This window comes from Tauraco erythrolophus, chromosome 20 (genome assembly GCF_009769465.1).
Source record: "Tauraco erythrolophus isolate bTauEry1 chromosome 20, bTauEry1.pri, whole genome shotgun sequence".
Lineage (NCBI taxonomy): Eukaryota > Metazoa > Chordata > Aves > Musophagiformes > Musophagidae > Tauraco > Tauraco erythrolophus.
Window position 1 is genome coordinate 13,732,434 of NC_141484.1, and position 12,783 is coordinate 13,745,216.

Here is a 12,783-nt window from a genome sequence, read left to right on the forward strand (position 1 = left end):
ACCTGTCTTACCACAGGTACAAGATTCTGAATGCCTCAGCCATTCCAGAAGGCCAATTCATTGACAGCAAAAAGGCTTCGGAAAAGCTTCTTTCCTCCATTGATGTTGACCACAACCAATATAGATTTGGCCACACCAAGGTAAAGTCCTTGTGGAAGACAGGGTATAATTAACGGAAAAAAAAATATTATTTGTTGAAAATATTTCTTCTTCATGATGATTAGAAATGAAGTACACCACTAGCAAGAAGTACAGAAAACTTGTCTGGTTCTGGGGGTATGTGAGAGGGGTAGCACTGTCAGCCCTGGGAACACCGTACTACCAGAATGACCCAGCATGGCTGCTAGAACTAGTGCTGCCCCTTTCTCCTGCCAGTTGAACTCATTTATATGACTGCGCGTTAGGCAGGCCCAGACAAGTTTGGACAGTCAAACTTTTCAGGGGATTTAGGCACACACACAGTCTATCTTCCATATCCAAAGCAGTGTTAGGGGGGACACTGATTCTCTGATCAGCACACCCAGGGCAGTACTATGCCTGGACAAAAACCCAGTTACCTACACTTCTGAACAGACATCATCATGTTCGCTTCTCAATCTATCTCTAAGTCAGTTTACAGAGCAAATCTTGAGCCTGATGTAGAAGGATGGAGTACAGTGATGAGGCAGAGTAGGATACAGCATTAAGTTGAAAGTTAACTCTTTGTTTTAATAACTACTGATGAGTTGGATCTTCTACAACCTACTCTGGAGCAGGCACCAAATAACACTGCAATCATGTGATTAGCTCATACGTAGAGTGACTTGTCATGAATCACAGGAACACTGAGGATATGCATATTGACACAAAATTTCTCCAGCTGTTAAATCTCTACTCTGCAGGCATTTTTCCAAAACTGCCTTGTACTACCCTGCATCAGATGCCAATGGTTGTGCATCTGCCTAAGCCTCAAACTATTCGACCTTCTTTTATGTTCTAGGTGTTCTTCAAGGCAGGTCTCCTGGGACTCCTAGAAGAGATGAGAGATGAGAAGCTTGTGAGCCTCATCACTCATACACAAGCTATGTGCAGAGGGTACCTCATGAGAAAAGAATTTAAAAAGATGAATGAAAGAAGGTAATATAAGAAAATACTAACAATCATACTGTGTCAGACCAAAAGTCGAGCAAGGTAGTATACCATCTCAAGCAAAAAACTATCCTCAGGAAAGACCCTTAGAAAGACTAGGGGAAACAGCAAACACAAACTAATAGTTTCCTTGGTATAGGCTCCCAAATTCTGGCAATGGCTATTTAGCTATTGGACCATGCAGCTGGACCATGATATTTAATATTAAACAGTGAACTTTTTCTCCAAGAATGCACTTCATTTTCAAACTTTAAAGAACCCTGTGACAGAGACAGCCAACTGAACAAGAGCTAAAGTTTGTCTGTTTTGAACATGACTGATAATTTTATTGGATCACTTTTTTTTTTTGTAAGCAATAGCATACAATCAATCTCTGCTCTCCTTGTCTTTAATTTTCTTTTTTTGGCTACATCATCTAAGATAAGCAATTCTAGCTTGTACAGAGAAGGTACTCCGTACTTCTGACTATCCCAGATACTCTTCCCATTTCAGCTTGCTCCCTTGGAGATGGGATGAATCATGCAAAATTTACAGTGTAGGAGAGACAGCACTGGGCAAGCCAAGCAAACTTTCTCAAATGTTGTTGACAAGTGAAAGCTTTAGGGGGAGCAAGGATTGCATAAACGTGTAGGATGCTCTGCCAACCAGCTGCTTTTATTTGTAATACTCTACAGTACATAATTAGCTCAGAGGTTTCCTAAGTCAGGGATATTTTCTAAGAATTCAGTAACTCTTACTGGATTTCTCTGCAAGGAATTGTCTAATATCCCCTTGAACTATAGGCATCAACAACACGCTTTTGCATTCAATACCATAAAAAGATTTAATTTTTGTTTTCAGTTTCTGTCTTAATAATTTCTAATATGGTGATTGCTATTTTGAGTGACCCAAAAAGCATCAAGCTGTTGCTTCCACAATTGACAGTAACTCCCAGATTTTTAATCTGAGCAACAATCTTCAAGGATGTCAGTTTTCACCTGAGCACTTGCACTTTCTTTAAGATTGAGGAAAGTCTCAGAGATTCCTAGACAACATGACGGAGAAGTTTGTCTGTTTGGAAGTATTTCTTCCTTTTATATCCATAGTTATTGTTCATGCTACTGAACCAGCCATTCTGCAATCAAGAGCCTAGAAATGACTCTAATAAAAGTAAGAGAGGTGAGGAAAAAAAGTCTTATGCAAAACCTGCTTGAGGAAAATGCTGATGCTGTATGGTCAATAATCAAAGTCTGTTTCCAACCTAAGTCTCATCAGCCTCATAAACCGTGTTTTCATGTGTTTTCAGAGAATCCATTTATATAATTCAATACAATGTTAGAGCATTCATGAACGTCAAGCACTGGCCTTGGATGAAGTTGTACTTCAAGATGAAGCCCTTGCTGAAGAGTGCAGAGTCTGAGAAGGAGATAGCCAACATGAAGGAGGAGTTTGAGAAAACCAAGGAAGAGCTTGCAAAGTCTGAGGCAAAAAGAAAAGAGCTGGAGGAGAAAATGGTGACCCTGTTGCAAGAGAAAAATGACCTGCAGCTTCAGGTCCAATCTGTGAGTAACCTCTATTTTCAGATTCACTCCATTTCCTCTTATTCTTCTGCTCTTTCCCATCTCTTTTCCATTGTCCTTCATAAACAGACATGCAACAGGGCCAGATTCTCCACCGCTTTGTATCTGGTCTTGTCATGTACACCTGAGCAACGTGAGTACAAAGCACATACGAAACATTACCACCAGTATGAGTATAGGAGGTTCTGACTGGGCTCCCATGCAAACTCACTTCACCATTAAGCAATCACCAGTGGAAGAATCAGATGTTCCACAGTATGTACAATGTGCTCCTAACAATGGCATCTGATTCTGGATGAAATACAGGCTGTTTCCACATCTGCTGACCGTTATAATATGGAGCCAGAACAGGGGTGCTTTTCTGTCAGACAGGACTGAGACTGTGGAACAAAGACTGGTGCTTTTCTCTGGAATGCTGCTGAGCAGAGACTGAAATTGCACAAGACAGGAATACTGTCAGGTTTTAAAAGGTAATAAAATGCTATGCGGCCAAGGGCTGTCTCGTGCAAGTGGAATTGTCACTAGTTTCCATGTGCTTTTGAACCAGCTGGGTTTCAACAGGAGTCCAGCACCAAGGCTGTGCAGGCTGAAGATCAGATTCATTACCTGAATCCTTCTTCAGAACTTCAGCTTAACCTCACCCAGTTTTCTGAGTTTCTTTTTACCCTTCTTGGTGCTTACTGCTCTGTCCTCCGGAACCCACCTCATTTACAAGCATGTGGGGCTTCACTTTAACCCCTTCATGGATGGTAAGCCAAAAAAAAATCAAGAAGCCCAGATTTAACTAGGTTGACTAACTTCCAGGTTAAGAAGTCTTTCAAAGCACTCAAATTTCAGATTTTAGAACATAAAAGAACTCCTAAGGTATGATCGCTGCCCTCAAGTGTGTTGTCTGACTCTTTCTCGACTCCCAGTTTCTCACTGTTTCAGTACTGGAAGAGTCCTTCCTGTCTTCTTGCCAAATCCCATTTTCCTGGGGCAATTTCTGTCAAACCTGCTTGAAAGATTCCTCAAGCACCATCTTCTCCAAGTTTGTCCTCAGAAGATGCACAGTCACTAGCCATGATTTTCAGTGTGCTATGGGTTTCAGTCAGAATTTGACTGAATCTTCTGTTACTGCAGTGATGGCTTTCAGCCATAACTCTTCTGAGAGGCAACAGACACCTCTTCTGGTATTCTGCCTAGAACACATCATAGTAGCATTAATTTAGACAAAATTTTATCTGTTAATCATGTGTCTCGAAGTGTTAGTTACAGTAAAAGTTGCAGGCTACAATTTAGGTCAAGCTTGACCCTGTCTTGAATGAGAGAAAGGTTAGAGAATGACGGGGGCAAGGTTCAAGGTTAGCCTCGTGTGAATAAAGTGGGAGAAGAAGTTTGGGGAGAGACAGTCTGGCTTGTGACATTAGAACTGGAGGAGCTTATTAAAGACAGAATCATCCAACGCTCTATGAAAGACAACTTTGAAATGCTATCTATATGTTTTACAAATCCACATCTAAGATCATGCTTCCATGAAATCCAGTTTGCTACCCGTCTATGTATCTCACTGATTTCTTGTAGGCTCCTTGTTATGACTGAACACTGTGAGTCTGTCGCAGGGTATTGTAGTCAAACGATCTGAAAGCAGAAAGGAAGTGTCTCTACCATGGGATTATTGTTCACTTTCCTAGCCAGGACTGGGCAGGACAATTTCCTCGTGGTTGAATCGTGTGCATGATTGTGATTTGCATAGGAAATTCTGCCCTGACTTGTGTAAACAATTTCCTGGAGATGATGCTTTAACAACATACGTTGCCTTTTGTCAATTTTATGATAAACATAACATGCCTTCAATGTGTTCTGACAGGAGAGTGAAAATCTAGCTGATGCTGAAGAGAGATGTGAAGGACTCATCAAAAGTAAAATCCAGCTGGAAGGTAAAATTAAAGAACTAAGTGAAAGACTGGAGGATGAAGAGGAGACAAATGCTGAACTGACAGCAAAGAAGAGGAAACTTGAAGATGAGTGCTCTGAGTTGAAGAAAGATATTGATGATCTTGAACTGACTCTGGCCAAAGTGGAAAAGGAGAAGCATGCAACAGAGAATAAGGTGACAGAGGAATTAGGGAATTATTGTTCCCCAGACAGTTTTCCCAGACAATTTTCAGTTTCGCGGAAAGTTGTGGTCATTCCTAAGTGCGCTGAATGGAAGTGATATATGCCCAAGGCATAGGAGAGAGATATTGCCGCTTAATCACCTGTGACAGAAATTTTTTTGTTAAAATTATAACTTCCTCTGAGGAAAAATACATTTTTTGTGACAGTTCAAAAAGAGTTAAGAGTTTGTTATGGTGCTTGATAGAGAATTTCCATATTTGGCTATTTGCAGTCATAAGGAACCAGTATATTTGTGTCTTCTGTGGATAATGGAGGACTAGTATGTTGAGAGCAGCTCCGCACAGAACAGCTATGCTGGTTGTCTCTCACGTGCCTTGAGGAGAACTGATTTTTCAGATGTTAAATGTTTTCTTATCATTCTCTTATATTTAAGAAACCCAGGTCTCAGCTGAGATGGATATGTTTTCCTTCCATTGGCTTGACAATATGATGAGAGTTCTTTCTGACTTCTAAGGTTCAGACTGTCAGTGTAGCAAGGAGATTCTGTATGAGGTGGTCATTGACTCATTTATCCCCCAATAAAAGCACAGATCTCTTCACGCACATCTCAACAACCAAGGCGAAGAGACAGAACTGAGGTATACATGTTAGGATTCGAGAGCTGACATCTTTGGTGACCGTGTTCAGTCCCGCTGTGGAAACAATACCTAGCAGAGATGTAATTACAACCTCGAGAGTCCCTTCACTGCCGTAACTGAGAACAATATTGGATCTTAAGTTTGCAATTACAGATATGTTGGACATTTCTATACCAATGCTTAGAAGAAATCTAGCTGGTGCTGGGTATTAGGATGAGGGAGTGTCTTATTAAATATCAGGGCCATATAGTTAAAGCACTTAGCAGAGTGGACTTTCCTTATCCCTACTGCCAGGCTTTTCCATCTGAATGAGACAAATGGGAAGCAAGGGTCAGGCAGGTTAATGCACAGCACCTGATGTGTTTGAGATAAGGTCGCTGGTGTGCCATGCTCCATTGAAGTACAAGGAATAAGTCTCCAAGATAAAGCTCACAGAGCTGATATGTCTAGCAGCCCACTTAGAAGCTCCTGCCCTAAATCCATGATCATCTGTTCCAAGGGCATAAGGTTCTTTGTCATGTTATCATGTTCCTTTCACTTTTATGGAAAACTTAACATATCTTTGGCTGTGCTTGGCACTTGATAATATCTTTGTAAAGAACCTCACTTGCTGTTTTTTCACAGCTGTTTGCCTAGCAAATATGTCACATGCAGGAAATGCATTTTTTAAGAAAGAGTAACTCAGAGGCCTTTTGTAAATCCCGGTGGGAAAAGATTGCAGAGGCAAGTGAAGATCTAGCACATGTTCCACCACAGAATTTAGCAGGATAGGGCTAGCAGTCAAAAATAATTAAAGCAAGAGTTCCTGCTGTTGCAGGACCAGAGAGATGTGGCTGTCAGGTATGGCACCTGTTGCTATCCTCATTGTGAACAATATAGACATTCTGTGGAGAGCATGTTGACTACCTCCATGCAAGATTTTGCAAGGGTGCACTCACTGTGTTCTCAGCCTGTCATTTCTCAAGGCACTCCCTCACAGTATGGATGCTGGCTGTCTAACAGGTTAAGAATCTTACTGAAGAGATGGCAGGTCTGGATGAAAATATTTCTAAACTCACTAAGGAGAAAAAGGCCCTCCAAGAAGCCCACCAGCAGGCACTGGATGACTTGCAAGCTGAGGAAGACAAAGTGAGCACACTCACCAAAACCAAGACCAAACTGGAGCAGCAAGTAGATGATGTAAGAAAAAGTTTCTGTAGGTGGATGGTCTGATGGATTATGAGAGACTAGAAATCTGTAGTTGGGAGTATAAGCAACACCTAGAGCAGCCAAGCAAGCTCTAATAATTTCAGCTAATAAATTATTGCCACTTGACAGGGTACTGTGGAATCCAGTACATCTTTCATCTTTCCCTGCCTATTTCAACTATATTCATCCCTGTATTTCGTCATTGTAGGCTTTTGTGCCCCATTTTAACCAATTAGCTGGAGCAGTGTATCTGCGGCAGTTTGAAGTTTGCTGCAGACTTATTTGTGGTCTCTTACAGTGTAGTGTGGACATACTCCGGGAAGTTTTGAACACTGGGAATTTGTCAATATTTAGCAGCCTATATGCTAGGAACTGCAGCCACTGGAAAATTTTGATTTCCATATTTTTCAAAACCTTACATTTCAACTGCGCACAGTCAAGCTGTGGGCAGCTTAGTATTTGAAACCAAATCATAATGGTAGCTCTGATCTTGCAGTGAGAGTGTAGCACAGGTGGAGATAAGAAGTATATACAGGATCTGATTGTTTTCTCTATTCATGAATTTCCAACTCTAGTTAGATTTTAAAATCAAGAATAGTTACTTTCAAAGTATAATTTATGTGTTTCAGAGTATGTTTTATGTGTTTTAGCTTGAAGCATCTCTGGAACAAGAGAAGAAACTGCGAATGGACCTTGAGAGAGCAAAGAGAAAACTGGAGGGAGATATGAAAATGTCTCAGGATTCCATCATGGATCTGGAAAACGATAAGCAACAGATGGATGACAGGCTAAAAAAGTATTTCACTGACTTTTTATGTTCTGAATTCTAAAACTGAGATTTTATCTTAACTGCATTGAATTTGCATTCTTGCTCTTTAACAGAAAGGATTTTGAAATAAGCCAGTTGCAAAGTAAAATTGAAGATGAGCAGGTCCAAAGTTCTCAGCTGCAAAAGAAAATTAAGGAGCTTCAGGTAAAGTCTAAGCATTATGGATATTTTTAGAAGCTGAGCACAAGTTCCTTAGAATGAATTGATACTTAGACTGTTCTACAAAAATATTTTTCTACGCATGAATAAAACAATTAACGTGGTCTCTGGGTGCTGTTCCCATCTCAGGGCACTTCTACAGAAGCTCTGGCCTCTAATAATACATAACTATGAAAGAAATTTCTAAATTAAAGCTTGTGGCAGACTTTGAAAATGGATCAGATACTGAGTTATAACAGAAGTGAAGCCACTGAGAATTGCTTTTCTAAGAAAACAATAGAATGTAGCATAATCTGTCACAATCAGGACAGAGATCGCCTTCTAAATGCAGACCCAAGAAAACAGTTCTTTTTAGTGCTATTATCCCATGATTGCTAATCTCAAGGTTCCTTCCATCTCATTTACTGATGGAGAGAGGACATTTCTTTGTTTTGGCTTGACCTTTGGGAAATTTCTAAGAAACTCGCATTCCTTTACATTTGCCAGTGGTGCATCCCCTATTTCTTCTGAAAAGTGCAATGCTAGATCCTTCATAACATAATAAATCCATTCTGAGCTAAAATGAAATATCAGATATTACATTCACTGTTGTTCCAAATCTGAATATTGCATGTCTTAGGACACAATTCCATGAAATTTCTAGTGGTGCTTCACTTTCTATGCTGATATAAATGGATGTGAATGTTTGCTCTTTATTCCTTAATTCTATTCAGAAGTCCTCATTTAGCCAATTAACTTTCACAGGCTCGAACAGAGGAATTGGAGGAAGAAATTGAGGCTGAACGTGCAATTCGTGCAAAGACTGAAAAGCAGCGAGTTGACCTCTCGAGGGAGCTCGAGGAGATCAGCGAGCGCCTGGAAGAAGCAGGAGGGGCTACTGCAGCTCAGATTGACATGAACAAGAAGCGCGAGGCAGAATTTCAGAAGATGCGCCGCGACCTCGAAGAGGCCACGCTGCAGCACGAAGCCACGGCTGCCGCCCTGCGGAAGAAGCACGCGGACAGCACAGCTGAGCTTGGGGAGCAGATCGACAACCTGCAACGAGTGAAGCAGAAGCTGGAGAAGGAGAAGAGTGAGCTGAAGATGGAGATGGACGACTTGGCCAGTAACATGGAGTCTGTCTCCAAAGCCAAGGTTGCTGCACGGGAAGAAACTTTTCTCACTGCTAGCATTGTTCTTCTGAACAATTAGATGAGTTGAAGGATATGTTTTCTATCTTTTAACAGAGCAATCTGGAAAAGATGTGCCGAGCTCTCGAAGACCAGTTCAGTGAAGTCAGAGCCAAAGATGATGAACATGTGCGACTAATTAATGATCTGAACACGCAGAAAACACGTCTACTGACCGAGAATGGTGTGTCCCTAGATGAAGTGTAATAGTCCTGTGCCAAGTACTTAAATATGCTGTCTGAATGCCTGTATGTTTTGTAATATATTAATCATTGGGTGATCTGAACAAAACTCAGACTGTAGAGTTTACTCCTGGTGGCAGTCATAGAAACTCCACCCAAGGAAACGTAAAACCAAACCAAAAGGAGAACTATCAATCAAAATGAAGGTGAGAGTTTGCGGTCAGTTCATCCCCTTTCCTTTGACGCTAGCATAACATTTATCTTTGATATCTTTTTCCTACTGGTGGGAATGAAATTGCTACTCTCCCTTCATTTCACCACATTATATCTTGCGACACCACTTTCCATATGGCTAGCTCTTCTCATTCATGTGTTTTATGTCTCGTATCTCTGTCTAAAAAAATAAGCGTTTTCTCATTAGGTGAACTTACTCGGCAACTGGAGGAGAAGGAGTCTTTGATTTCTCAGTTGACTCGAGGCAAACATGCTTTTACTCAGCAGACTGAAGAGCTGAAGAGGCAACTAGAGGAAGAAAATCAGGTGATTTGTTTTCATTTGGACTAACAATTGTAAAATAACTCAATGAGCTGAAACAATAAATGGGATTTCTCCTCATAGAACGGCAGACACATCAGAACAGTGCAACTTTTGAACTTTGCCTTTGAGTATAAGACACAGAAGAGACCTTAGAAATAAAATAAGGAAGATAGTGCAAGTCCTTCTCATCATGCTTTCTGAAGTTCAAAAGCATGAGAGAAGTGGATGAAAATAGCTCTGCGTGCATACCTTACTGCTACAGGAAATCTCTGAGGCAAAGAAAACAGCAGCAGCCAAAAAAAGGGAGGAGAGCAGCAGTGCAGGCATACCCAGGGTTAGATTTGACAAAACAGTTTAAAGTTTCTTCCACCTTCAGATAAACACCAACTCTACCTGAAAAGTGTACGGGGAAACTTCTTGAGAGAGAATGCACACCTTGCCTGTTGCTGGATCTCTGGTGTCTTTGCCCGAAGCGCTTGGTGCAGGTGTCTTTGGGAGGCAGTATCCCAGACAAGACAGGCAGGGCTTGATCTTGTTTAACAACATCAAGTCTGAAATGCAGAGCCTCTAACGTTATTCACTTTACTCCTTCTGTTACTCTGGTAACTGTTGCAAATGGGCATTGAGACGTGGGGTTTTTTATCAAAATACAGTTAAAAAATCCAGTCGCAAATCGTTAAAGTTCAGACAATGTGTGTAATCTTAACTACCCAGGCCAAGAACGCCCTGGCCCACGCCTTGCAGTCTGCTCGCCACGACTGTGACTTGCTCCGGGAACAATATGAGGAGGAGCAGGAAGCCAAGGGGGAGCTGCAGCGTGCCCTGTCCAAGGCCAACAGCGAAGTGGCCCAGTGGAGAACCAAATACGAGACAGATGCCATTCAGCGTACGGAGGAGCTGGAGGAGGCCAAGTACGTGGAGGGATGGTCTGGAGCAAGTAGAAAGATATTTAAGTATAAATGTGAGAAGGAACTGGAAGAAAACGGAATATGCTTGTAGTGGGAATATGCAGAGCAGTGTGCTTTGTCATGTGTTAGGAGTGAAAGGGGGAGTGAATAGGGGTTTAAAGGTGGAGAAGGGGTAGAGGCTTGGGAGTGTCTACAGAAAGGAGAACTCCAGTGCATTAATTATGGAGTTAATCATAGTATTTGAAAAATCACATTCTTGATAGTGCCAATATTGAAAGCGTGTTTCTGGTTCCTCTCCACATTGGTATAGCCTACCCCTTGCATAAGTGTTCTCCCAACCTAGGCACCACTCCAGTGTGCTATGTCATCCCAGGCTCTTTTTGATGCTCTCTGTTCACACCATCACAGCTTTCTATGTTGCTCTCTCTGCCCATCTCTCCCATGCCAAACTTCCTTCCTGTCCATTTTCTGAGAATATCAGAATTTTCCTTCTCTCAGCACTAATGGTCTCATCCTGCAGAAAGAAGCTTGCTCAACGCCTGCAGGAGTCAGAGGAGCAGATTGAGGCTGTCAACTCAAAGTGTGCTTCACTGGAGAAGACAAAGCAGAGGCTGCAGGGGGAAGTGGATGACCTCATGATTGATGTGGAGAGGACGAATGCAGCCTGTGCAGCATTTGACAAAAGGCAGAAGAATTTTGACAAGGTTCATTCAAAGAGCCTGCCAGATCTGAACATCGTTAGGCATTTGATAGGCCAGACCAAATCTGAAATTATGGAAGTTCTGCACTCCCAGTAAGATAAATTACATTTTATCCAAAGCAAAGCTATGGTAAGGAGCACGTAACAGGACATACAGTAATGATAATGCCAGAATGTGAGTAACTCTAGATGACCACAGCAAATAATAAAGTAGCTTTCTGATAGCTTTAGAAAGCATGAAGTCTTCGCAAGGAAGATTGGGAGAATCCATCTCTAGTCTTTGATCATGCAGACTGAGCAAGTATTCACATGTAAGATAACAAGCCCTGACTTTCACCTGGTGCTAGTCTGACAGCCTTGTATTTGGCTTAGGCAGAGCCTCAGTTCCAGCCTTCACTGCCTTTAATAACAATCAAAGGAATTAACATTTTTTGACACAGCCCTTGTGCCTTGGCCCAGCCTTGTGGGAGTGAATTGGGTGAATGTGCTTAAAAAGATGCCCTGCAGGGCTGTAGAACCAAACTCAAGAGACAATCAGTAGAACATGATCTTTCTCGGTGGGCTGTGTGCAAGACCACTGACTCCTGAAATAATAAAAAGGTTCACACCACCTCATTCAGACTGACGGAATTGTGTCCAGGCTGGTGTCAAACCAAACTCCAGCCTGAGAGCTTGGGGTATCCACTAGTACTGGCTGAAGAGGATAATTTAAGTAGCTTCCACCAAAACAGTCCCAGTATGTATCACAGAGAATTGACTGTCACGGGCAGAGAACACTCTAAAGCAAACGATTGTAAGAAAGACAGGCCTCTTGGGTTCTGTAAACCCAAGAACCCTCTTGGGTTCTGTAAACATGCAGAGACAGGAGTGTTGCAGAGTGGGTCATTCTTGTGCTCTAATAGTTCCTTTCACTCCAGGTCCTGGCTGAATGGAAGCAGAAATACCAGGAGAGTCAGGCTGAGCTGGAGGCTGCCCAGAAGGAGTCTCGCTCTCTTAGCACTGAGATCTTCCGGATGAAGAATGCCTATGAAGAAATGCTTGACCAGGCCGAGACTGTCAGACGAGAGAACAAGAACCTCCAGCGTAAGTTCAGATCTCTATCAGCTGGGATCCACCATAAGATGCTTCCAGGTTTCTGGGCTTCCAGAGCTCTGCCTCTTCCCAGGGGTTTTTTCTTTATGATTTTCCCTGAGCTTTTCTTTATGAAAGCTCAAGGTTAGGTGACTTTATTTCCTGTTCAGCTGATCACAAAGTCACTTGTAAGCGCATGCCTACAGCTTATTACAGCATCTTACTTCTTTGTGGTATTCCCCCTCATTCACATCATCATAATCCCATTCATGGATAGGGACCAAATTAACTAAATGGACAGAAATGATGATGGAACCAGATACTAATTTTTTTTCAGATTACTTCAGTCACAGCCACTAGAAAAAATCTGGAGGGCTGTTGTCTATCTCCTGATTATTGGAGGATCATGCAGCTGTGGCACAATGGATTGGCATTTAATAAGCAAACTAACTGTATAAAGGAAACACAGCTCAGTTCCTTTTTGTGAGCTGAAAGGAGAGTATCTGAGGATAAAGTGAGCAATCAAACAGGACTGTCTCCAGAGATGTAATTCCACTATCCAGCAGAAGTTGACAGTATTCTCTGATCTCACTCCAGTTGGTCCCTCGAATCCCC

The 12,783-nt window shown here is 41.9% G+C and overlaps 1 protein-coding gene across 1 annotated transcript in view; it reads left to right on the forward strand.

Moving 5' to 3' along the window:
- Positions 1 to 12,783, forward strand: part of LOC104382649 (myosin-4) — a 36,724-nt gene that overhangs the window by 14,060 nt on the left and 9,881 nt on the right. The window contains exons 18-30 of the mRNA XM_086624338.1: positions 17 to 140; positions 980 to 1,116; positions 2,414 to 2,669; positions 4,537 to 4,779; positions 6,428 to 6,604; positions 7,264 to 7,409; positions 7,496 to 7,586; positions 8,346 to 8,735; positions 8,828 to 8,954; positions 9,374 to 9,492; positions 10,204 to 10,400; positions 10,918 to 11,101; positions 12,015 to 12,180. Of these exons, the coding sequence (XP_086480464.1) occupies positions 17 to 140; positions 980 to 1,116; positions 2,414 to 2,669; positions 4,537 to 4,779; positions 6,428 to 6,604; positions 7,264 to 7,409; positions 7,496 to 7,586; positions 8,346 to 8,735; positions 8,828 to 8,954; positions 9,374 to 9,492; positions 10,204 to 10,400; positions 10,918 to 11,101; positions 12,015 to 12,180 (2,357 nt within the window). The remainder of the gene's footprint in view (positions 1 to 16; positions 141 to 979; positions 1,117 to 2,413; positions 2,670 to 4,536; positions 4,780 to 6,427; positions 6,605 to 7,263; positions 7,410 to 7,495; positions 7,587 to 8,345; positions 8,736 to 8,827; positions 8,955 to 9,373; positions 9,493 to 10,203; positions 10,401 to 10,917; positions 11,102 to 12,014; positions 12,181 to 12,783) is intronic.